Consider the following 25,542-nt stretch of genomic DNA (forward strand, 5'->3'; position numbering starts at 1 on the left):
TTTGTTTATATGATTGACAGAAATGGAAATTGCTCCACTGACACGACTAATTAAAGTAAAACATCACAATTTAAAACATCTTGTCTTGCATCCTAACTTTACACGTTTATATAAGTAAAAGCCATTTGTCACTTAACCATGTGTATCAGCTACTTTTTTGGCTTTCATCAAAAACATATAATAATCAATTTATAAAATATGAATAGTAGTGGAAAGTAACTAAGTCCATTTACTCAAATACTGCACTTAAGTACAATTTTGAGGTACGTGTAGCCTACTTTACTTGAGTATTTCCATTTTATGCTACTTTATACTTCCAATCCAATGCACTACATTCAAGGGAAATATTGTGCTTTCTACTCCACTACATTTATTTGGTAGCCCTACTATTGATACTGCTATTTACTTTCCAGATAAAGATTCAACAAAACAAGCAAAGTTTATATCTTTGGTTTTATTTTATTTTGTTTTGTGGATGTGTCTGAAAATAAAGTTTCTTCTTAGAGAAAAGTGTTTCTGGTAGAACTTTTTGTTCCTTTCTGTACCCAGCTAAGATGATTTTCTGCAACCTATCCTTTATTACTTTAAAGGATACTTGTCGATATGAACACTGAAAGAGGTCTTCCTCGCTGCAATCATTCCTCCTGTTCAAACTAGCCTTCAAATGTGCCTTTCTTGTTTGTAATGGGAGCCAACAGTGTGTCTTTTTGTGCAAATATTTATTTGAGTTTATCTGAAGTTTATATAAGGCTTCAGCAGTCTGAGTCATATCGTGTGGATATCTCCTACATTTATAGTCTGTTCCTCTTTGTGTTTCCCTGTTGAGCTGTGGTGGAAGTATAATAACAAAAAGAGGGACTTTGGCAGTACAAACACTAACATTGAAAGATATCTACTTGACTTGACTCATATTCAGATAAACTTTTAAATACATTTTAGCACAGAAGGAGGACTCTGTATTTTGTCCCCCGTCACATTGTAAGTGCAGCAAGATAAAATTACTTAAGTGTTCTTTAGAGTACCTGACTGTTTTAAGACATCTGTGAATGCATCCTTTAAGTAAATCTGTACTTTTCAAACTATGAAACTCAGGTATATATCATTCAACGCCAATATTACTCTCTTGTAAATAATGTTACGATTTTTTTATTATATATTTTTACTTCTATTGTTTTATTGCTTTTGTACTGACTTATTATTTATTCTTTTTTATTGATGCTCTGCTATTTTAACTATCCACTTTGCTGCTGCAACAATGTAAATTTCCCCATCGTGGGACTAATAAAAGAATATCTAATCTTTTACTTAAGTTGGATCTTAAATGCAGGAATTAAACTTGTAATGGATTGATTTTACATTGTGGTACCACAAAGGAAATGAGTACTTCATCCACCACTGTATACTCAGTCAAGGAGCCCTGCTTGGACCTCCTTTGCACCATTTTTTGGTGAATTAAAACTGTTTTGATGAATGAACTAAACAACACTGACACCTTGTGTTGACGAATAAACACTTCACTTATCACTTTCTTTTTTGTAAATCAGCTGCCTGTAAGAATATATACAGTTTACAGCGTTAATATGAGTCTAAATAAGCATAGAACACTTACTATGAGGAGCAAATATGAAGCAAATTTTTATGAATGGATAAAAATCCATTTAAGTGTTACGTCACAAACCACGCCCCCTTACGTCATGAGCTGAAATATACGGAAGTGGTTAAGAATTTGTCAACAAGAGAGGCCGACTGACATGGTAACGACACTTCTCTCTCTCTTTAAAAAATACATTTTTATTATATTTTTACCGCTTCTTGTCTACATGTTATAGCTTCATCTTGTTCTGTAGTCCTTTGTGGTACGCTGGCAGTAATTTTCTCGGGTTGTCCCCGCTTATAAAAACGCGATTTAACGCAAAGAAAAATAAATAAAAAATGAAGCGAGGGTTGTTTTAGCTTTAGCATGTTAGCTCGCCAGGAAGGGAATGGCTCCTTCCTTCTGCTTTAAACCGAAACTAACTCGTTATGTTGATATTAAGACTTTATATAAACACAAATTAGCCAAAAAAAAAGCTGTTAATCCACTTGAATTAATAGTTTTATATCACTGAGAGGGATAGAAAGAGCTTTAAATGCTAGTTTTGGCCAAGGTAATAGCTGGCGTCATTGTTAAGGAGATTAAAGGAAGGAAATAGTGAGACAACGACGCGGTGAGGAGATAAACAACCTCATTCAAGAGGCCCTGAATACTACACATACCTATTGTTTTCCTGCTAACACACACAAGGACCTGGGTTTGGTTTTAGGAATGTAAAAAAGCGTTGTAAACCTACTAATAACGATGGTAAGTTTACTTTATAGAGTGTGAGAAGTGTGTAGGTCATTTACTTGAGAACAACAATGTAGAAATACTCCATTATGAGTAAAAGTTCTACATGAAAAACTCCCACTGAAGTAAAATTACATTAGTGTTAGAAGCTTCATGTAGTTTAAGTGTTAAAGTTGTGTTTTTTTAGCCCCTTTGGCTGATATATTATCAGTCCGTATTTACTTTGTTTAGTCAATATGTAATTTCAAGTTTTAAATATCATTTTTCAAAACTATTATTACATTATTTAAATTTTTCTTTTGATTATAGTACTACTTTGTTTATTTCATCATTATTAATGTAGTTTTGTTCTAGTTTTATTCTTCTTTGACTAAAGACTTTTTATTTATTCTATTCAGAAAAAAGGCAATATCTGTTTCCTCCAGCTCAAGGTGATTATCTCAAATGTATTATTTTGTCCCAATCAACAGTCAATAACCCACAGAAATTAAATTTATTATCATAGAAGATTAAAGAAACTAAAACAGTTGATTAATTTAATATATGGCAACTAAGTGATTAATTGTTGCAGCTTTAAGGAGAATATTAACAATACATTATGTCATTTTTCACCATATCTCATAATTAGGAGTTACTTTATCACAATTACAAGATAGTAGGTGTTATACCTTATTCTTTATTTTGATTTTGGTTTTCTCTACTTTATTGAATGTTGTCTCTTTTTTATATATAGAAGGTACTTTATGTGTTTCTTAGTTGTATCTTCTCTTCTTTCACTTTGCAGATGAAGTCTTCCTGAACAAAACCGCCTACGATGACCCTTTTCTGACATTTATTTCGCCTTCAAGTCTTCATTTTTTTATTTTTATGATTTGCAGTGTTTTGGAGGAGGAGCATTACCACGATGACGGTCACTCACAACTTCTTTGCTCTCCTACTTTTCTGCATAGCAGGTGAGTGAAACCACATTCATCGTTGTGTTTTGTGTGTCCGTCCGAGGCACCTACTTAAATTGTTGTTAACATTTCTCATGCCGTTAAATGCCTGCCTGACTCGTGCTATTTATGTCTGTTTCCTTCTGCAGTGTGCAGCTGTTTTGAGCCCGCTCTCAGTTATGGTGAGGACACAGACCAGTCAGCACTCTCTCATGTTGTTCCTGCAGATGTCATAAAATAATAATTCAGTCATACATTGAGCTGAGGGAGGTCATATTTAACAGCGCTCTCACTGCATTATATTGAGCTTAAGTATTAATCAAAAACTAGATAGGCTGCTGACACTTCCCTCCAAATCCTGCATGTTTAACACCTCAACATAAGATAAGATTAGATAAGATATTCCTTTATTTGTCTCACAGTGGGGACATTTACATTAACTTTACACAACAACTACATTAACATAACCTCTGCCCCTTTTGTCCTTGTGTTTCTCAGACCATTGTGGGCACTCTCTTCAAGTCTTAGAGAGCAGAGAGGGAGAGATAAGGAGCTCTGCTTACCACAGCTGGTCCTACCGCTTCGGCTCTACATACGACTGCTGGATCATAAAGGGTTCAGAAGGAGAACCCGTCGTTCTCAGGTACTGACGCTGGGAGAGTTTCAAATACCAGATACACATGCCAGTGATTTTATATCTAAATTCCCAAATGCAACCCTATATTAAGGTTAAATTAAATGATTTGCTGCCAATCAGATGCCCTCTTGGATAATAACAGCCTAAATTGAGCTGGGTATCTTTATTGGGTATCTTTTCTGCATTGTGTTGCATTTTTTTGCTGCATTGAAGCTTTTGGGGGAAAATTGTCAAAAGTGCCTCTGTATGGTTTTATAAATCAGATCAACTGATATGCCTCCCCTTCCACTTTTCTCCTCCTCTCTCCCTCTGATTCCCTCCTCAGCTTCTCCCAGTTTTCAGTCCGGTGTAAGAAGGAATGGGTGACTATAAAATCCTCAGCTGGAGGGGAGCCGTTTGTCCTTTGCGGATCCAAGTTGCCGCAGCCAATGGAATTCCCAGGGGGAAACATTACAGTGACGCATCACTTTCTCCCGCATCTGTTCCCTGTGTCGTCGTTTCGGTTGAGCTACGCCAGAAGTGCGTTTCCATGGTGTTTCTTATTTAACTGTTTCTGTGATGTCTGTCCCCCTCTGCTGTATAAAAATGTTTATTTTATTCTTCTGTTTCTTCTTATCTAGACTCTGGTGAATGCCCGTTAACATCTTTTGAATGCCTCGGAGGGCGCTGCCTACCCCTCTCCTGGCGCTGTAACGGTCAGATTGAGTGTCTCGGAGAAGGCAACGGTCTCGGCACAGATGAACAGGGCTGTGCTGCCGAAGCGGACCCCCCACAAAACCCCAAGAACAGCATCACACAGGCAGAAGAGGGCAAAGCAGAGACGTACCCAGAGAGGAACAGTGACAGGGACTCGGAGAGGCACAGGGTCGCAGATAAACCCGAGAGCTCTGATATGTCAGCGGAGCAGAACTTGGAGTCTGATCTGTGGTCGCTGCTGAAGGAGAGGGAGGAGGAGCGGGAGCCCTTTGTGGTGCACGTTGTGACGCCCACACCTACTCCGTGGCCCTGCGGAGGGCTTCTCCAGACCTTCTATGGGACCTTCTCGCCTCCAGCCAATCGTGATACCGGACTGTTCTGTGTTTGGACTCTGGACCCACAAGACTCCAGGCCGCTCAGACTGGACTTGCAGCAGCTGGTGCTGGGGGTCGGGGACAACCTCACCGTCAGCAACAGAGAACAAGGCAAAGGAGACTTAATCAAAATTGTGAGTGTATTTAACCCATAAATGTATCCAAACTTTACAAACTCTTTAAAAAAATTACAATCAAGGATCATTTGTTGACTTTATGTTTCCTTCATGTTTCCCCACAGATCACCAGCGCCTCCAATTACAAATCAGTCCAAGTAGAATCTCACACTGGCCTGCTGTCGCTGACCTATCAGACTCTTCCCAAATCGAATGGGAGCGGCTTTAACGCTACGTTCCACGTCGGGACTTACTGCCCTCCGTGGGAGGGTCGCTGTGGCGGTGCGTCAGGAGGTTGCTTCACTCAGGAGCAGCGCTGCGACGGGAAGTGGGACTGTCCAGAGACGGGGAAGGACGAGGAGGGGTGCCGCGGCTGCAGCCCAAACCAGTTTGCCTGCGGAGTGGCGGGGCAGAGGGCGGTGTCATCGAGCCACTTCGCTGGCAGGTCGGTGTGTTACCCCGTCAGCGAGAGATGCAACTACCAGCTGTACTGTGCTGACGGCAGCGACGAGAGGGACTGCACCGTGTGCCAGCCAGGGACTTTTCACTGCGACAGCGACAGGTGGGTTTATGTGAGAGTTTGAGACTGAAAGCCTTCTCACTCTCCTGGATCAGAGAGGAAAGTTGTGTGAATATTTCTCCCAGATTTTTAGTGCAGCTTCATTAAGAAGGAGCTCAAATTTAAGATTATTGTTGAATTTTTTTTTTCATGTTCAAAGTATCCATGATTTTGAGCACGTGTTAGATTTCTCATCCATGTTGACTTTGAAGTTCAAAGTTCAGTCTTGACTTTGGAAACAGCAGTTAACTTTTTAACTTTTTAATAGCTGTTCATGTATTAGTTTTTTCTCTTTTTTTAATAGATTGTTTTTGTCACATTAGCTAAAATGTTATGTGTCTCCATTGTGGTCAGGTTAGTTAAGTATGGGGCCTCTGTGTGTTTTGGTTATAACGTAAGTGTGTGAGTCACAGGGTGTGTGCAGGCATGTGATCATGTGGAGTCTGGGACATCATACCTGTGTAATTTGCGGGTTTACAGTTGTGTTACATGTCAGTAAAGCTGTGGGTGTAACAACAGGCAAAAAATATGTGACTGAGAATGTCTTTTATGGTTCTGTGTTCAGTTTATTGTTACATTCAACCTAGGAATTTGAAAATTGAATAAAGAAGCTCCTTTTGATCCATTTAGAGCAGCATATATGACACAAAGCTGATTATAATGGTAGTTTGTTTCAACTTTTATATTAGCTAATAAAATACCTAATCACGTAAACACATTTTTGCACAGTCTAACAAACTATTTGAGCATCTTATTTTGTGCTTGAGTTGCTAGTTTTACAATCCTGTGGTTTTTATTATCGATTGAAACTGAACCTCTCCCTCTCTTGTTACATTCCCGTATCCTCAAACACACAAATGACCCATTGTCCCGTCCGCAGGTGTGTGTTTGAGAGCTGGCGCTGTGACGGCCAGGTGGACTGCAAGGACGGCACAGACGAGCTGAACTGCACCGTCATCCTGCCCCGCAAGGTCATCACTGCGGCAACGGTGGGCAGCCTGGTGTGCGGGCTTCTGCTGGTCATCGCCATGGGCTGCACTTGTAAACTGTATTCACTCAGGACCAGAGAGTACAGGTAACATCATGTAGTTCTTCTTATAGTTTTCTATATGTATTTAATTTAATTTAATTGGGATTTATGGGCAGTTTTCCTCATTTTAATTCCAGCTTACTCGATCATTTTTGTACCTGTATACTGTAAATGATATAACACCTAATTTCCCCCTAAGTGTTATCTTATTTTGCACATGAGGTCAGGTGTAAGCAAATATATTAATAGAGTTCATAATTTCAATGTTAATTCTCTAATTCCAGTTCTCCTGTCCTTTGTTAGCTGTTTTATTTTCATTTCAGTTGAACATAATTAGGCGTTCTTCTGACTTAAAAAAAGAAGGTGCCACAGACAGATTTTGTGCTGAGAAAGTCACGCTTTGTTTTCCTCACTACTCGCTTCAGTAGCTGCCAGTTCTAGCAGACAGCATCTCTCTAACACATAACACAACCTCCCACAACACAGCCGCAGTTGTTGTTGTTTTTATTGTTGTAAACCGTCAGCATCACATGTGCTGTGCATCGTGTCTCCTCTTAATTCACTTTAAACCTTAAAATATAAATCATATAAAAAGGAAAAACTATGCCTGGTTTGTGTCTTATCGGCCGGCGGTGGCTTTAAGTTTCCCCACAGGAAGGCATGAGAGATAAAATGCAGGTAATTAGTGGGACACGACCGCTCAGGTGAGACCACAACCAGTGACGCAGTTCTGTGTCAGTCATCCTCGTTATAAAACCCAACGAACCTTTTAAGGTGATGGACTTCGTGGTCTCTATTACAGTGAGAGCTGGTGATGTCACTGCAAAAGGCTTTACTCTGTGTGTGTCTCTTAAGCGCTTTTAAGTGTGTGAATGCGTCTTAATGTGTGTGTGTTTCCTGGCAGCATGTTCGCACCAATCAGCCGTCAGGAAGCGGAACTGATCCAGCAGCAGGCTCCTCCGTCTTACGGTCAGCTGATAGCCCAGGGCATCATTCCCCCAGTGGAGGACTTCCCCACAGAAAATCCCAATGAGGTGAGAGTTGAGAACCACATAACCAGTATCCTAATTTCTGGTGTTTTTTTTTAAGCTGCTGACGTGCTGGAACATTTTGTTCCCGCAGTGCTGCATGTTAGCCTATAACAGGAAACATATTGTAGTTAGAAAAATAAACCCATCTTGTAACTTAATCTTGGTTAAAACAACCAGATTTAATGTAAATACAGTTTAATATCTACTATATTCCTCAATCACATGCACATAGCACATTACTTACTGCAGGGCCTCTCCCCCTACATGCACAGTGCACTCCTCCATCACATGCACACATGATTTCTAGAAGGGAAAATGTTTATTTTACTCAACATTCATGTTTTTGTTGTTCAATGAAAGCATTGATTTAAAGTTCTAATCTCAAATAAATCAGTCAAAATGCCATTAAAAATTGTATTAGTTTGCATGCGTGTCTGCTTATGACAAAACAAAATGTTTATATTTAGTTGATACAGTTTGTATAAATTACCCCAATTCTCAATTCCAATTTACTGAAAATGTATCAGAAAGTTTCCACCCCTTTGCAACCCTACACTTATTAGCTAGCATCTTACCGCAGCATGAAATAAAACTTATTTAAAGCCACAGTAATGCAGTTTGGACCATTACAAATTATGTAAACATTGTAAAGTTTGAAAGAAAAGAGCAAGTGGGGAAAAACCCCCGGTACTAAAAACTAAAAATAGACAGAAGTGACACAACATTCATTCATCAGAGAAGAGGCTGCACTCAGTTGTGTCTTCAGTGTCTTCAGTCTTCAAAGTCATTTGCTGATTAATCCCCAGCAGGCTAAGAGCTGAAGTGGGAAGAGCTTTAAGAGGAGAAGAGCTGTTGCCGTCCAAGTCCACTTTAAGATGCTTTATTAGTTGGTGTGGACAGTTGAGACGGTGACGGGGGGTAGAAAGGATTAACCATTTAAACAAAGCACGCTCTGTCTCATGGGATTTACCTAAACTACGTACTCGTCCTCTAAATTTGGATTGGCATCTTGTGAAGTTAAAGCTGTACTAAGTGAAATGATTTTAATGCAGATTTAGGAGGAAAATAACAAATAAGAGTTGTAATTTCTGCTTTATTTTACATTTATTACTCATAGTTTTTGTCTATTTTCTTGTTTCCTGCACTGCTGTAATGTGAATTTTCCTTCTTGGCATCAATAAAGTTAAATTTAAAAAAAAATCTTGTTCCTCCGTCAGACATCATCTCTTTCTCTGAGAGGGATCCTCCAACTCCTCCGCCAGGACGCCGCCAACTCCCCTCACCGCAGACGCCGGCCACGATTCGTCCGCCGAGCTGTTCGCCGCATGAGGAGGTGGGGTCTAATCCCCAGACCTCCATCCAGACCCTCCCAGACGTCCAGCTCCACCCAGCAGCAGACAGACGCCGCTCCTCCCGGTCAGACGACGGCTCACTCGGCTCCCACCAGCTTCTCGTCGGCCGTGGAGGCGGTCAACCAGCCGGTGCCTCAGAAACTCGGCCTGCTGTCCCAGTCGGAGCAGCAGCAGCGCGAAGCACCATCTCCTCTACTGCCGCCTCCTCCTCCTTCGCCTCTACCTGTCGCTTCCCCTCCTCCTCCTCCCTACGCTCCCCCAGCTCCACCCGCGGCCACTCCCCAAACTCCTCCCGTCGCCGTCCCCCCGAGCAGCCCCTCTCTGGCCTCCATCTTCCACACGCTGGGCCTGAGCATCTCTCTCTTCAGAGCCTCGCCCTCCTCCTCCTCCACCAACTCCATGCCCCTCTCCGTCTCCCCGTCTTTCTCCTCCTCCTCCTCGTCTACCTCTGACGACGAGGTGCTGCTCATCCCCCTGTCTGAAGACACCACTTCAGAGGATGATGTTCCCATGCTCACCTGAATGACGCCAGGACTTCCTCCCCCCTCCCCTGCACCTCCTCCACCTCTACTCTATCTCCTTTACTCACTGATAATAACTGAAACCCAGTCTTTCCACATTCGTTTGAACTTGAGCACAGGAGCGGCCCACCGCGACGACTCGCCCTCATTGTGCAGAGTCCGGTGCCTTTTTGAAATTGCTTTGAGTTGGATTTGTGAACTTAAGGAGACGAGTATTTTACCTTTTTTTTGTTTAAGACGAAAAAGCATGGCTGACGTATGTTTGTGAGTAAGCGTCGGTGAGTATTGGTCGGATGTGCACTTAATTAACGCTCGGCTGCACATTGAAGGTAAACTTTTGCACAGACGAATCTTCCCTATCCTGATACCGAGGCGGCAGGCGACTGTCCAGCTGATTGAGTGACGGAAAATAATTGTGTTTGTATAACTGCAAACTGTGTGAATGCGTTTGCATTTTAGTCTTACGTAGACAGTGGAGTATGTTTGTAGATGTGGATTATCTCCACATACTTCTGCCACTAACATCCAGTCACATGTTATATCAGATATTATAGAGAGGAAGAGAAAAAGAAAAAGAAATCCCCCTATTTAAGTGCCTTTTTGAGGAGTTTCCTGTAGATGGTTTGAGGAGATTTAGACACACGACGCACACCGAAAAACACACACACACACACACAGGCAAATGTTTTTCCCCACATCAAACACACGCAAACGCACACACACACACACACACACACACACACACATACATCAATGGCTTTATTACAACATGAAAATGCATGTCTACTCTGCAAGCTGGCAATAATTTTTCTTTTTTTTTGAGACCCCCGGTTTTAAGCACACATGGCAACAACAGGTGTGCACCCCTTCCAAAGTGAATGTATGTAGTCTAAAAAAGCAAACGTGTCAAAAAGACAATCTCTTAGGTGCCTGATTTTAGGGTGTGTGTGTGTGCGCTGCGTGTGTGTGTGTGTGTGGTGTGCACAGCGCCCTGAAGTGATGAAAAGGGCCCCTTCCCTCCTCCCACCCCCCCTCCGAGTACACGAAATAGACTCAACTTGAATCTTCAGCCCCTGAGGGGAATTAATCACATTCTGACACAACAGACTTGTGGTGTGCCATTTGTATTATTGTATATTTTATGGTGTTTTTATTTCTGCAAGTTGTTTTTCCTCTTTTTTTTCTTCTTTTCTTTCGCTCTCTCTCTCTTTTAAGTTTGTTCTGTTTTTGCTTTGTTGAATGTATTAGGGTCGACGTGGAGTAGGAAGTTTTAAATTTACAATATAATGAGATAAATAAGAGAGAAAGTGATTTTATGATTTTATTAGGGTCAACTTCACTGTACATAAGTAAAAATGTGGCTGACATTAAACGATTTGCACTTTTAATTGTGGTGATTTTGTGTTTGTGTGTGTTGGGGGTTAAGTGGGTAAGAAAAGGAGGTGACACCTTAGTGACACATGCTGCATTGTGCTTTGTATTCAAAAGTCTTGTAGAAATTCACACAAATTCCCGAGAGAGAGATCTTCAGGTGGAAGTTCACGTCTTCACTCTGGTGATTTAGTTAAAGATCAATGTGAGTGACGTCTGAACATAAGTAGAAGCTTTCTGCTCCGAGGTTTGGTACTACATGGATGGACTGAGGATCAGTTAGTCTATAAGGTAATTATATTGGCCACTTGGTGCTTAATTGGTAAGTCAGTGCTGCAGGAAGTTGAATTTTAACTTAACCACTTCACCAGCAGGACTGATTCATTTAAAGCAGTTCTCACTGGCTGAGCTAACTGACCAGCGAGATGACAATAGAAAAACAAGTTATAAGAGTTTTTTTAAATCTATATTTGTAGAAAGCAGACATCCTAGATTGTGTCCACTTAATTTGATTAAGCTCATGGGTTTGCATGTTACACCCCTTTCCAGCCCTCAATAAGATGTTAAAATTGTACTTTTTATGAATTAAAAGGACAATTTAACAATGTTTAATGCTGTATGTATGTGTGACTGATGCTTAAAATCTCAAATGCAACATACAGCAGGCTTTGACCACTAAACAACAAGCAGGCTAATCTTTGTTATAAGAAGAACTGAACTCTTAGGATGCACTCCATGAGTGAAGAACACATTTTATAGAATTTAACCACATCTGCAAGAAGTTTCATTTCATCTTTGTATTCAGTTATTTAACAATACATTAACTATAAGACATGAGAAATGCTATAGAGGGAATGTTAGAGGTGCTGAAGCCACCAACAAAACTCATCTTTGATTTATTTAGCTCCCTGCTGTCTTTATTTATTGAATAACAGATAAAAAAAAAGAAAAAATGGAAACCTCTCCATTTTACATCTTGATACGATGCTGCTCAGGAAATCTCTGAAAGCAAAATGTTCCAACGACTCATCATCTTCCTCACTGTGACCCTAAAATAGGTCTCAGCTGTAATTATGGTTTCACCTCCATCCCAGAGACTCTGGGTGGGGATGCTGGTTGTGTTCGTGGTGTTGGTGGTTGAGCTCCCTGGAGCCCTGCAGAAGTGCATCTTTGATGAGGTTCAGGTTCAGGTCAGAGTGGTTGAAGCTGCACCCGTTGACCCAGACAGCCCACCCAGTGAGACCAGACTCAGAGCCCCGGCCGGGCAGGAGCAACAAACCGCTAATCCAGGATTCAAGGGATCACCTCTGCAAGCAGTGAAGCAGAGGAGCAGCCTGGGAGGGTTAGTCCCGCCCACTGCTGTCTCCCCACAGCCAATCAGGATCCGCACCTGGGTTCCGGAACAGAGTGACAGCCTATCAGAGGCTGAGAAAGACAAGCTGGAGGCAGCTGTGGAAGAGGCTGTGAGGATGGTGTCCTCTTTACTATCAGGTGATACACACACACACACACACACACACACACACACACACACACACACACACACACACACACACACACACACACACACACACACACACACACACACACACACACACACACAAACACAAACACAAACACAAACACAAACACAAACACAAACAAAAACAAAAACACTGGTTAACATAGATGTATATTAATTTCCTGGAGAGTTATCCCAAAAAGAACCTGAATTATTTTTAGGTGGATGCTTTAAGTAAGCCCATTCTGGTTTTCTGCCACTCCCTACACTGTATATTATCTGTCATTTTTTGTGTAAATTTCAACTTGTGCAAAATAAACTAAAGTAAAACTAAATTAAACTTTACCCTAACCTTAACCATTGACCTATAAATCACGGTTTAACCAATTAGGGACACATCTTTTGTCCCCAATCTACAGTCTTTTTTTTTACTCTGAAAGTGACATAAGTCATACCCCCAACCCACCCACACACACACTAACATGTATGAAATGCTGACTTTTGATAGTGGACAGAGTACGGGGCCCTTTGCTGCTCAGCAGAGACATCAACAAATACTGCAAGTTTCTCTGGAGGAACTCGAGCACTGTTAACTACAACAGGTTGGTGTGTTTATGTAAACTTAATGTTCTGGTACAGAAATAAAAATCACCCGAACTGACTAAACAGACTAATCAATTTTAATCTGTCAGTCCTCAATAAAATATGTTTCATATGTGATGTTTCAGTGTGCACCATTAAATGAAGGATAATTGTTACTGAAAATGTACAAATAGTTAAGATTATCTTCTTGCAGGTGTGGTAGAGCCAACAACAACTACAGATCTGAGAGCTGTCTGGATGTGACAGTAAATATTATTCTCACTTTTATTTATTTATTATTGTTGCGGTGTGTAGTGTGCAGCTGTATGTGCTCCTCATCTATATATATATATATATATATATATGTATGTATATATATATGTATGTATATATATTTTATTTTTTTTATCCCTGTAACCTTCAGATCCCAGATGATCACCTGGCTGGATGTGATGTGTATCCAGAGGCTGACTCACCTCACAGGACTGCTCTCCGACCTGAAGGTGCTGGACTCACTGACACCGACTTCCTGCTTTACCTCCACGTACAGGCCACTGACAAGTGTCGAGCAGAGGTGAAGATTTACAGAAAAAACAACTGAGATTATTGATATCATACATAGAGCTGCAGCAACTAATTGATTAATCAAGAAAATAATAAATAGATGGATTGATAATGAACATGATTGCTTGTTGCAACCCTATTAAAATAATTTGTTAGAATCACAGTAAGTAGTAGGGACAAACTGATGTGGGAAACATTACTGTGTGAAAGTAATAATCCATCATTTAACCATACTGTAAAGCATTCATCGCTGAGACTTTTTTACGCTGTGATGTTTTCATTGTTGGTTAATTTGTTGATTAATCGATTAGTTGTTTGGTTTGTAAAGTGTCTGGAGTTTACTGTCATAGAAGACTAAAGATATCTGAAAATATTCAAATTTGACAAGCTGCAATTTAGAGAATTTAGAACAATGAATCGATTGTTAAAATAGTTGGTGATTAATTCTCTTGTTTTACTTTTCTCCTTATATTTTCATGACATCTGGATTCCTCTAGGTGGTGCTGTTTGCTTACAAAACAAAATTTTCTCTACAAAAACTAAAATAGTAAAATGGATGACTTTATGTGCATTAGAATATGTTTCCTGCAGTTAAACAGTAATCCAACCTTATAAACTTTCATAAAATACGTTGATAGGGAGATTAAACATCATTTTTTGTATGGATAATATGCAGATTACTTCTTGAAACTGTATTAATCCAGAGTTAATTGTAAAGTTTCTTCTTTCTTACACTGGGATCTTTCTTGTGCTTCACTCCTTTTAACTTTCCACCCAGCCTAACGTGTTGGCCTACGCTGTCCACTGCCAGACGGACACCCATGGGCGACCTGTAGCTGGGGTGGTGGTCATCTGCAGGGACAGACTGAGCGGAGCCGCATACAGCCACCAGACTACTGTACAGGTATGGTTAATAATATATGCTCTTTAAAAACTAATACAGTAGTCAGCAGTTTGTAAATACTATGCAGATGTTGTCTATTTAAAACTAACACATTATGACCTAAAATGACTGATGACACTTTGAGTGATGACACTGCTGATATAAAACATTGGCAGTTTTTGTGTGTTTGTTTTCCAGACTGTGATCCACGAGCTGTTTCATGCACTCGGTTTCTCTAAAGATCTTTTCCACACCTGGAGAGACTGTTCCTCCTCTACTCAAGGTTTTAAAACATATTTCATATATTTTTTAAGCCATTAAAACACATATTTACATGTATAACACTATTCTATAATAGTATGTAGTGACGATGTTGTTCCACATGATGGTTGTTTATTGTCCAAATGTAATGAGATCAAAGTGAGAACACCAACAATATATATCTTAATAAACCCACATTCACACTAATACCCAACATTCCTCCTGGTTTAATAGCACAGCAGAAATATCCTCTTTTAAAATGTATTTAATTTATAATTTACATTTATATCTTCAGTTAAATAATCTATTTTGCAACAGTGGGAGTCCTAGACAAGGGTACTAACATTAAGATAGATAAGTAAAATGTAAAAAATGTAAATTTAATTTAAGCTACCTACAAAACAGCAATGTAAAGTGCTCATATAATAATTGTAAAGATTGTCTAGTGAAATGTAGTCACACAGCACCTTTCAAAGTTATAAAGAGCTTTAAATGGGAAAATTAAACATTTCAGCACTAAAATGAAAAAGAATCAGGCAATTAAATGTAAAGATAATGAAATACAATAAAAAATCAAATACAAATAAAAATAATTCAATAAACAAATAAAAAGGGATTAAAATGGTTTGAGGTTACTGTACCTTTAACTCACATTAAAAGGTTGTGTGCATTTGTAAGAACATTTTTGTTTCATTGTGTTTTTCTCTGATTTTTCTTTCAGTGGGTGTTAGCTGTTCTCCTCGGGGGAAAGTGACTCACACTGATGGATCGGGTCAGATGAGGATCTACACCCCGTCTGTTATCTCAGCCCTGCAGAAGCACCTGGCATCCACAGACCCCGAGCTCGGAGGGCCGCTGGAGAACCTGGTCCTGAGCAGCTCAAGTTACTCTTTCTTATATTCATCATCTGCTCTCTTTACATGCTTTTTTAAACGCTTCTACCTTCTTCTTCTTCCAGGATGCACCTCCAGGTGGGGTGTCCTCTCACTGGGAGTCCCTGCTCCTGCAGGGGTCCATCATGGCAGCAGTGCTGGGGGACTCCACCACAGTCCGGATCGACCCGGTCACCTTGGCTGCGTTACAGGACACGGGCTGGTACGCTGTCAACCTGAGCCGGGCACAGAGTCTGGTCTGGGGAGACGGTGAGAGAACAGGAGAGCAGTGAAGATATTACTTCAGGCACACATACATTTTAATGATACATTTGTTTTGTTTTACAGGTGAAGGAGCTACGTTTGGCTCTCTGTCAACCTGTCAGAACGGCTCCTCATCCTTTTTCTGCACTGGCAGGTACATTTAAAGTGATATAACTATTTTATACACATCAATTTATATCTTTAAGTGGGATGTGGGTCACTTTTTCCTTTATACGTTCATTTCCAGCATAGATATTTGCATTATTCCCCCTTCCCAGTGAGCTCGGGTGTCATTATCTTCACCTCCACAAGGGGGAGTGTCAGACTGATCCATACCTGGAGATGTGTCGAATGTACAAACCTCTCAAGAATGGAGTAAGTTTTGTTTACTGTCATGATTTTGTTGGAAAAGGAAATTCTATTTGAACCATTTTTCATGTTTAATTCGAAAATGTCCAAAATTATTTGCATTTCTTACATTTTCCAAGTTCTGTGAAGCAGGAATTTGTGGTCAGCTCCATATTTATGTGCATGTAATTGTGAGCTGTGCCATTTTATTGCTGTTTTTTCTCATTTTTTCCTGTCATTGGTCTTCAGAGTGAGTGTTGGAAAAAGGAAAATGAGAGGCATTCAGCTGAAGAGGACTGGAGCGGAGAGATCTTTGGCTTTGACAGCCGTTGTTTCTTCTCTAGTCTGAACAGACAGGTTTGTGTTTGAGTATTTTTGTGTTTCTCTATTAAATGTCATCTCAACTGCTTCCTACATGTAACATCACTGCCCTGTTTCTCCATCTGTCTCTCTTTTAGAGTCACTTTCTCTTGCCCAGCAGCTCTGTGGAGGGCCGCTGTTACAGACACAGGTGTACTGGACCTAACAGGTACCAGATCCAGGTGTCTGGCACTGAATGGATGGACTGTCCAGCTGGAGGAACCATTCAGGTAACATGACAAAATACTTTACTGCATTATAAATCAGTAGAGTTGCTGAGAGATATCCTATATGCTAACTGTGTCAGAGATGTTTTAAAATTAATTACTTAAATAATAATGTACAGTATACAGTGATAACACAATGTACATAGAAATCAAAGCAAATTCTATGATATACTACCTTAATAATAATAATACAGTAGTAATAAAGTATCATTATCTACTGACACAAATACTATAACGCAATGTAAATATAAGTACATTTGTTACATTAATTAATTGTTCAATCAAAATATGTTTGATGCATAATTTCTTATCTTTTGTGCTATTCAGATCTTGTTTACAGAGATTTTACAGCACAAACTCTGACACATGATCCCATTCACTTGGGTGGGAAAGTTGTCTCAGATTTTTTAACTCCACTGTCATCACAACAGATATAAAAATGATACTGATGTGTGTACAGATACTACAACAGCAAACATTCCCACAGTTCTCATTTTATATTGAATTATATCATCTGTCATTTCTTTGCTGTTACTGTGTTTTTTCTCAGATTAAAGGATATCAGGGTTCAGTTTTCTGTCCTGACAGGTTTTGTCTGTACGCTGACGTTACTCCCTCACATGATGTCAACACATTTCCTGCTTCTATCACAAGGTGAGTTTGTACAGATGTCCTCTTGATACTGAACTCTAACTGATACTAATCTTATAGTATTGCTTTATTGTTTTTATACAGTGATTCCTTTCAGACTTCACCCTCAGCCCAGGATGGGACCTGGTCTTCCTTCAGACCTCATACAGAGGTCACTACAGTCACAGCGCTCTGCTTCACTGCTGCTGTGTGTCTCCTGGCTGCAGTCATGGTGTCTTACAGGAAATGCTGCTCCTACAGGGTCAGGATCCACACTGTACCAGAGGATCACAGCGACCTGTAGCAGACCTGCCTTTAAAAACTTTGAATAGGAAACTTTAAGTGTGAAAAGATTTGAGTGGTTTTGATGGCTTGTTTTTTTTCTTCACAGCCACCTATTGTAAAGGATTTGGCTGGCTCTATATTTTTTTCATTGTCAACAAATATAGTGTGAAAAGCCAAACCAACAATGCACTACTTACAGGTATTGTATGTATATGAAGAACCATTAAAAACATATCATTGAGCCACATTACTGCATGTTCCTTTTTCCCTGAAGAGAGTCGTTACTGTTGCTTGTTTAAAAATTGCTCTTAAGAGTTGCAAAAACATAGCAATCACAAGCCAAATCATAACTTTATGTACAACAGAAACAATGTACTCCAACAAACAGTTCACTTTTTATTTGAATTGATCAGGAAAAACAGCCAATGATGAACATTATTTGTCTTGTGTCTGACTCAAGTCAAAAACGGGTTCCTTAATAAATGATACTAAAATAACAGAAGGAAAAAACATGTCCAAACAAGAAACAGTAAATATATTAACAAAATTATGAAAGATGTGTTAAATGAACAGATAAATGACTGATGAAGTTCTAGTTTTAGTAAAAGCTTATATGAAAATATCAGCCAAAGCTAAAGTAACAGTCTGTTGTTGAGATTATTTATCATTTATTATGTATCTGCCGCACTGGTATAGAAGTTTGTCTGGGGGCGACACCTCTGGAGCAAGGCTCGTAAGGTGAACTTGACCTCACACACCGTCTAAAGACCCTCAGACACACAAAACAGAACTTCTCTTTACATCGGGTACAGATGATACTTTTACATAGTTTTCTGCTGTGCTCCACCAGTTGGCCACATGTGGGACAGGCTCGTATGGAGGGACATCCAGTGACCCCCATCACATCCTTAAAGATGATCTCTGGACACTTTCTCAGTGTTTCAAGTGTATCATTGACACAGTCATCATTATCACAGCGATCTGAACGTGGAGTTGGACCTTTCCATTCCCTCAAACACTGCCAGCAGAACATGTAGTCCTTCTTTTTCTCAGCTGTGCACACTGAGCAGAGGACACTCAGATTATTCAGATCAGCTCTCTCCACAGAAGAGTTGCAGCCAGGACACTGTTAAATTGGGTTATAGGAAGTATATATTTTTTTATTGCATAAGTGTTATGGTATGAAAATGGATTTTAAAATAACGTAATTAAAATACTTACTGGTTTGAAATCCTTAGAGTTGTTGAGCATTTTCTCTTCAAACTCCTTCATTTCTTCAGGAGTCAGAAGAGCCATTTTACGAACCTCCTCATACGACCATACAGCACCACAGTCAGTTTGACCACACACAAATGTGGTCTCACCCTTTGGGATTAAAAAGAAAATCAGTCAAAATAAAACCTTCACATGTAAAAAAAATAATTAATTTTAATCTATAGAGATACAGCCTGATTTACTTGAATGTTGTGCAGAAAACTGATTGCAAAGATCTCTTTCTTATCAATTAATTTTTGTTTGTAATTTTAAGCATTTTCTTAAACAAGTGAGAAAACCATCCAGTGTGGTGAGAAGATTTTAGCTGGTCAACTTCTGTCATCAGTCAACCTTAATACAAGTCATTTCATTGTATTTTCTTATTTCTTCTTGAGAAACGTATAGAAAAATTGTCCTACTGCCATTCATTTTATTTATTAATGTGTCACAGCCAAATCATTTCAAATTCGCAATGAAGGTAATCATGTACAACAATTAACAATAATTAACAACATTTACTAACCTGATCCAAGAGGTGGCGACACCAGTTAGTGAGAGACATCGGAGTGACAGAATGACCACAGGACATCAGAGCTCTGAGAGACTTGTAGCCAATATACAAAACTATGAACCACACAAGAAAAGATGTTAAGTGTTACAATTTGTGGACCGATTGTCTCTCTCTGGACATTGTCAGTGGCTCATACCAATAAAACATAGACTGTCAATTGAGATCACTGCTCAGGAAATGTATCGATGAGTACTTACAATCCATTTCATCCTCCCGATCGACAAATCTAAGTGTGGAGTCTTCAGGGTCAAAACACTTTTCGGTCATCATCTCTAAAGGTGTCAAATCGCTCATTACATCTGTAGTATCCATTGTCGATGAATATTCGCTTTTTACTGGTTCGACATCAAGGAAATCCTTACAGTTGTTGAGCATTTTCTCTTCAAACTCCTTCATTTCTTCAGGAGTCAGAAGAGCCATTTTACGAACCTCCTCATACGACCATACAGCACCACAGTCAGGTTGACCACACGCAAATCTGGTCTTACCCTTTGGCATAAAAGAGAAAATTGGTCAAAACAAAACCTTCACATGTGGAAAAAACATTCACTTTAATGTAGGGGAGAACGGGGTTGGTTGTGTCATTCATCAGATCTGGGTCCCTAGAGGGCGCTGTTAAAAGTTTTGGCACTGGAAGTTTCAGAATTTAGGTGAGATGTTACTTCAGAGACTTTTTCTGGAGTAAACTGCTTGACATTGAGGTGAGAAGACGTTTAGTGTTTTTTATGTGAAAATGTAAATATCCAACTCTTCAGTGTTTCTCTTCTCAAGCATGTGGTTGTTAGCTTTGCTGGTGGCAAAAAATCCCAGTTGGGGATGTTTATCACATTCTCTTTGGGATTGGTTGTCACATGTTGGTATATACATATATGGTGTCATATATCTAGTTCTTTCTTTCTTTTAAGATAACAAAATGACCAGGAACTTTTTCAGGAAGATAAACAAGAGCCAGACTCCTCCAGATGTGATGCTCATCAGAGAGGTGAACATGCACAATATTGTTATATAAATACAAAATATGCACTTGTAGAAATGATTTTTCCTGTTTATGTTCTCTTGGTGCATGAGATGTGTTATGTTGTTGAACTTCAATGAAACTAAACATTAAAATACATTTTTAGGATTGTCTACATTTTTCATTTTCACCCCGGTACAGTACCGCAGGGACAACCAGCCTCATAGTGTGTGACGGTCCATATCTTTTAAACAGAATCAGCTGAAGGAGAGTAAGACCTCTTTATTCCCACCTGACACTTTAGGCCTCAATTACAAATTAAAAGGAAATCTATTTAGTATACAGTTTATGTGGAATTCAAAGGAAAGTAAAACGTGTGACTACCAACCCTGTTCTCCTCTATAGAGATAGCATACAGCATCGATTTACTTGAATGCTGCAGAAAACTTTGACTTCAAAGATCTTCTTATCAAATCATTTTGCAATACAAGTCATTTCATTGTCTTTTTCTCTTCCTTGTTTCAAGAAACATATTTCTCGGAAATGCTTAAAATGTTTTAAACACCGGAGCCAGGTTGAAACATTCTTACTCCTCTAACACTTCTTCATTGTTTGACGAGAAAATTAACGTTTTGCGGACTCAAATATAGAGAAATGACTTGATAAGACGGAGATATTTGCTGTTTATTTGTGCATTTTGCTTTAAATTAGTGTTGGCAGCTGCATGAAACTACACTTGTTTATTGACATTTGAGAAACGTATGAAAAAAATGCGCTACTGCCATTCATTTCTATTAATTAAGTTAATTAATGTGTCACAGAAAACTCATTTCAATTTCGTGATCAATATAATCATCAATAATTAACAATAATCAACATTTACTAACCTGATCCAACAGGTAGCGACACCAGTCAGTGAGAGACATCGGAGTGACAGAATGACCACAGGACATCAGAGCTCTGAGAGACTTGTAGTCATTACACACAACTATGAGACACACAAGAAAAGATGTTAAGTGTTATAATTGTGGACCGATTGTCTCTTTATTGTCAGTAGCTCGTAACAGTAAATTATAGACTCGATTAAGATCACTGCTCAGGAAATGTATAATCAATCGATGAGTACTTACAATCCATTTCATCCTCCCGATCAACAAATATAAGTGTGGAGTCTTCAGGGTCAAAACACTTTTCGGTCATCCTCTTTTCAGGTGTGCAATCTCTCTTTACAAATTTAGTAAGAGTTACGGATGAATGTTTCCTTTTTGTATGTTTTGAACCCATCTTGAGTTAGACCTGCCGATTTCCTCCTTCATAGTAAGGACTGATGACAAAAATGGTGTTCAGTTTAATCCACTCCACTTTGTGGGAAGTCATGTGATTCTGCGTGGCTCGAAGTACGTAAACACTGATGAAATGTAGCCCTGCGTTTTAGTTTCTGTTTGTATCAGGATCGTTTGTTACAGAACACATGAAGAGGATCACTTACCAAAGCACAGATAATGAAACATTAAATTAACAATAAGAATAAGATTAAAACGTGTTAAATAAACAAATAAAACAGGTTAAAATGGTTTGAGATGATTGCACCTTTAATTCAAGTTAAACGTCATGTGCATTTGTAAGAAAAAGTTGTTTCCTGCAGCAGGTGTTGGCTGCTCTCCACAAGGGGGCGTGTCAGACTGATCAACACCTGGAGAAGTGGCGTCTGTACAAAACCCTCAAGAGTGGAGTAAGTTTAATTTACTGTCATATGATTTGTTGTTTTGTTTTAGAAAAGGAAATTCTCTTTTAGCCACTTTTCTTTTCTTGATTCCAAAATATCCAAAAGGATTTGAATTTCTTACATTTTCCAAATTCTGTGAAGCAGGAATATGTGGTCAGCTCCATATTTATGTGCATGTAATTGTGATCTGAGCCATTTTGTTTACTTTTTTCCTCTCAGTCTTCAGAGTGAGTGTTGGAAAAAGGAAAATGAGGCAGTCAGCTGAAGAGGACTGGAGCGGAGAGATCTTTGACTTCGACATTCGTTACCTTAACAGAAAGGTTTGTATTTTTGTGTTTCTCTATTAAAAGTCATCTAAACTGATTCCTACACGTAACATCACTGTCCTCTTTAGCAGATCCAGGTGTCTGGCTCTGAATGGATGGACTGTCCAGCTGGAGGCACCATTCAGGTAACATGACAAAATACTTTACTGCATTATAAATCAGTAGAGTTGTTGAGAGATATCCTATATGCTAACTGTGTCAGAGATGATGTACTTTCCTATTACTTAAATAATAATACAGTATACAGTAATAACACAATGCTATTAAGCACATATTATAGAAATCAAAGCAAATTATATGATATAGCACATATAATAATAATAATAATAATGATACTACAGCAGTAATAATAAAGGATTACTATATATAAATCAATCAAACTTTTATTTATATAAAGATCAAAATCAAACCAAATCACAACAAAAGAAATCTCAATGCACTTTTCACATAGAGCAGGGCTAGACCATACTCTTTAATTTAATGTAAATAGGTTTGACACAGAATTTCTTGTCTTTAGTTAACTGTCTGTCGGGTGCTGCAAGAACTATTTTTTCTGCACTATTCAGATTTTGCCACAACAAACACTGACATAAACAGTAGAAATAAAGATGTGATAAAAATATTACAATTTACAACTATAGGCTATAGTTTCACAAATAATACAGGTAATTTAAGTCTGTGTCTGTGTTGCTAAATGTGTCAGATTTTCAGTATACGTTTTATATGTTTCATCATCTTGAAATCATTCAGGTCCTCCAACAAACAGCAGTTATAATGATGATGATGATGATGGCCTGTGTTGCCATTTTCTCTCAAACAAAACACACAGCTGTGCACATTTAACACAGACCACAGTGTTGAATCAACAGAAACAGTCTGGTGTTAAGATTATCTCCACTGCCACACAGGTATGGAGGTCTGTCTGGGGGCGACTCCATCAGAGCAAGGTTCAAAATAGTCACTTGTATCCGAACACTCTTCAGTGACCTTTAGACACACAAAGCAGAACTCCACATCACACCGAGGACAGACAATGTTTTTACACATAGTTCTATCATGTCCCACCAGTAGACCACATGTGGGACAGGCTCGTATGGAGGGACATCCAGTGACCCCCTCCACTTTCTCAAAGATGATCTCTGGACACTTTCTCAGTGTTTCAAGTGGCTCGTTGATGCAGTCATCATTATCACAGCGATCTGAACGTGGAGTTGGACCTTTCCATTCCCTCAAACACTGCCAGCAGAATCTGTAGTCTTTCTTTTTCTCAGCTGTGCACACTGAGCAGAGGACACTCAGATTATTCAGATCAGCTCTCTCCACAGAAGAGTTGCAGCCAGGACACTGTTAAGTTGTTTTATGAAAAGAAAGAAAGTATTTATTGTATAACTGTTTTTAAATTACAACAAATATGGTATAAAAACAGATTTTAAAATAACGTAATTAAAATACTTACTGGTTTGACATCAAAGAAATCCTTAGAGTTGTTGAGCATTTTCTCTTCAAACTCCTTCATTTCTTCAGGAGTCAGAAGAGCCATTTTACGAACCTCCTCATACGACCATACAGCACCACAGTCAGGTTGACCACACACAAATCTGGTCTCACCCTTTGGTATTAAAAAGAAAATCAGTCAAAACAAAACCTTCACGTGTGAAACAAATATTAACTTTAGTCTATAGAGATACAGCAGTCCTAGCATCCCTTTAACGTTTTGTGGACTAAATTATAGAGAGTAATGACTTGATAAGACGGAGATGTTTACTGTTCATTTCAAGTCTATTTGTGCATTTTGCGTCAAGTTAGTGTTGGAGTGCTGCATTAAACTACACTTGTTTACTGACATTTGAGATTGATTGAAATTGTTATTATAGTGTCATGCATATGAATATGCCCAGCTCACATGGGCTTACAAGACACCACTAAATAATATATGCCAGGGTTAAAGTACAGTGTCCGCCTTTACAAATAACAATGACCAACTGACCAATAGAGATACGAAAAGCGGACAAATGAAACAACAACAACAACAATAAAAAATAAAATAAAAATCCGTATTAATGTAACAGTCTATTTTGCCTTCTTTTCCAGGCTTTTGCCACAGAAACATATAGAGAAACAGGTAGAGAAAGAGGTGCTACTGCCATCCATTTTTATCAATTAAGTTAATTATGTGTCACAGAAAAATTTCGTGATCAATGTAATCATGTAAAATAATTAACAATAATTAACAACATTTACTAACCTCATCCAACAAGCTGCGACAATAGTCAGTGAGAGACATCGGAGTGACAGAATGATCACAGGACATCAGAGCTCTGAGAGACTTGTAGTCCATAGATTCAACTATGAAACACACAAGAAAAGATGTGTTATAATTGTTTCTCAGTAGCTCATACCAATAAATCATAGACTGTCGATTGAGATCACTGCTTGTGAAAATGTTTTAATCAATCGTCTGATGAGTACTTACAATCCATTTCATCCTCCTCATCAACAAATATAAGTGTGGAGTCTTCAGGGTCATAACTCTTTTCGGTCATCCGCTTTTCAGGTGGGGAATCGCTCTTTTCATCCGTAGTATCCGTTACCGATGAATGTTTCCTTTTTGTAGGGTTTGAGCTCATCTTGAGTTAGGCCTGCCGATTTTTCTCCTTCGTGGAAAGGACTGATGACAATATTGGTGTTCAGTTTAATCCACTCGACTTTCTGGGAAGTCACGTGACTCTGCGTGGCTCGAAGTACGTAAACACTGCTGAAATGCAGCCCTGTGTTTTAGTTTCTGTTTGCATCTATCAGGATAGTTTGTTACAGAGAATACAGCTAAATATAGTTGGACTGGACCCAGAGGAGAGGAAATATTATCAATCTGTGCAGATGAAGAAAATCACTGTACTGTAGTCTACCTGAAAGAGGCTGACACATTAAAAACCTTTATTAAAACTGAAATGCAACACTGAAGGCTACATCATATGTACATCATAC

The 25,542-nt window shown here is 39.1% G+C and overlaps 4 protein-coding genes across 5 annotated transcripts; 2 read left to right on the plus strand and 2 right to left on the minus strand.

The window, feature by feature from the left end:
• Window positions 1-1,739: 1,739 nt before the first annotated feature.
• Window positions 1,740-10,965, plus strand: lrp10 (low density lipoprotein receptor-related protein 10). Of its 2 annotated transcripts, none has more exons than XM_062445049.1 (10): window positions 1,740-1,754; window positions 3,111-3,279; window positions 3,411-3,443; window positions 3,760-3,904; window positions 4,224-4,417; window positions 4,519-5,102; window positions 5,210-5,646; window positions 6,524-6,718; window positions 7,578-7,707; window positions 8,922-10,965. In XM_062445049.1, the coding sequence occupies exons 2-10, from the start codon at window positions 3,231-3,233 to the stop codon at window positions 9,576-9,578; spliced, it is 2,424 nt and encodes an 807-aa protein (XP_062301033.1). In that variant the 5' UTR covers window positions 1,740-1,754; window positions 3,111-3,230; the 3' UTR covers window positions 9,579-10,965. The 2 variants fall into 2 exon arrangements, with proteins under 2 accessions (XP_062301033.1, XP_062301034.1); XM_062445050.1 differs by lacking the exon at window positions 1,740-1,754 and adding an exon at window positions 2,740-2,757.
• A 1,056-nt stretch (window positions 10,966-12,021) lies between these two features.
• On the plus strand, window positions 12,022-17,744 carry LOC134005526 (ciliated left-right organizer metallopeptidase). The gene is made up of 14 exons (XM_062444450.1): window positions 12,022-12,439; window positions 12,958-13,051; window positions 13,246-13,297; window positions 13,456-13,605; window positions 14,374-14,499; window positions 14,677-14,761; window positions 15,491-15,606; window positions 15,698-15,881; window positions 15,960-16,029; window positions 16,154-16,250; window positions 16,473-16,580; window positions 16,682-16,813; window positions 17,361-17,464; window positions 17,546-17,744. Exons 1-14 carry the CDS (start codon window positions 12,022-12,024, stop codon window positions 17,742-17,744), a joined length of 1,935 nt encoding a protein of 644 aa, XP_062300434.1.
• A 597-nt stretch (window positions 17,745-18,341) lies between these two features.
• LOC134005845 (uncharacterized) lies at window positions 18,342-19,994 on the minus strand. The gene is made up of 4 exons (XM_062444851.1): window positions 19,748-19,994; window positions 19,503-19,603; window positions 18,947-19,090; window positions 18,342-18,851 (listed from the first exon to the last, which is right to left on the minus strand). Exons 1-4 carry the CDS (start codon window positions 19,968-19,970, stop codon window positions 18,390-18,392), a joined length of 930 nt encoding a protein of 309 aa, XP_062300835.1. The 5' UTR covers window positions 19,971-19,994; the 3' UTR covers window positions 18,342-18,389.
• Window positions 19,995-22,930: 2,936 nt separating this feature from the next.
• On the minus strand, window positions 22,931-25,170 carry LOC134005846 (uncharacterized). The gene is made up of 4 exons (XM_062444852.1): window positions 25,031-25,170; window positions 24,803-24,903; window positions 24,014-24,166; window positions 22,931-23,901 (listed from the first exon to the last, which is right to left on the minus strand). Exons 1-4 carry the CDS (start codon window positions 25,098-25,100, stop codon window positions 23,446-23,448), a joined length of 780 nt encoding a protein of 259 aa, XP_062300836.1. The 5' UTR covers window positions 25,101-25,170; the 3' UTR covers window positions 22,931-23,445.
• Between the last annotated feature and the right edge of the window lie 372 nt (window positions 25,171-25,542).

Source organism: Scomber scombrus, chromosome 23 (genome assembly GCF_963691925.1).
Source record: "Scomber scombrus chromosome 23, fScoSco1.1, whole genome shotgun sequence".
NCBI lineage: Eukaryota > Metazoa > Chordata > Actinopteri > Scombriformes > Scombridae > Scomber > Scomber scombrus.

Excerpts from the sequence above, each read along its gene's own strand:
- lrp10 (XM_062445049.1), top strand. The coding sequence starts at position 3,231 with ATGACGGTCACTCACAACTTCTTTGCTCTCCTACTTTTCTGCATAGCA. Across the intron at positions 3,905-4,223 it reads GGAGAACCCGTCGTTCTCAG|CTTCTCCCAGTTTTCAGTCC; the intron begins GTACTGACGCTG and ends TTCCCTCCTCAG. Across the intron at positions 6,719-7,577 it reads CTCAGGACCAGAGAGTACAG|CATGTTCGCACCAATCAGCC; the intron begins GTAACATCATGT and ends GTTTCCTGGCAG.
- LOC134005526 (XM_062444450.1), top strand. The coding sequence starts at position 12,022 with ATGGTTTCACCTCCATCCCAGAGACTCTGGGTGGGGATGCTGGTTGTG. Across the intron at positions 15,882-15,959 it reads GAGTCTGGTCTGGGGAGACG|GTGAAGGAGCTACGTTTGGC; the intron begins GTGAGAGAACAG and ends TTTGTTTTACAG. Across the intron at positions 16,581-16,681 it reads TCTCTAGTCTGAACAGACAG|AGTCACTTTCTCTTGCCCAG; the intron begins GTTTGTGTTTGA and ends TCTCTCTTTTAG.
- LOC134005845 (XM_062444851.1), bottom strand. The coding sequence starts at position 19,970 with ATGGCTCTTCTGACTCCTGAAGAAATGAAGGAGTTTGAAGAGAAAATG. Across the intron at positions 19,604-19,747 it reads TCGGGAGGATGAAATGGATT|TTTTGTATATTGGCTACAAG; the intron begins GTAAGTACTCAT and ends TGTGGTTCATAG. Across the intron at positions 18,852-18,946 it reads ACTCTAAGGATTTCAAACCA|TGTCCTGGCTGCAACTCTTC; the intron begins GTAAGTATTTTA and ends CCAATTTAACAG.
- LOC134005846 (XM_062444852.1), bottom strand. The coding sequence starts at position 25,100 with ATGACCGAAAAGAGTTATGACCCTGAAGACTCCACACTTATATTTGTT. Across the intron at positions 24,167-24,802 it reads GTCGCAGCTTGTTGGATGAG|GGTGAGACCAGATTTGTGTG; the intron begins GTTAGTAAATGT and ends TTAATACCAAAG. Across the intron at positions 23,902-24,013 it reads ATTTCTTTGATGTCAAACCA|TGTCCTGGCTGCAACTCTTC; the intron begins GTAAGTATTTTA and ends ACAACTTAACAG.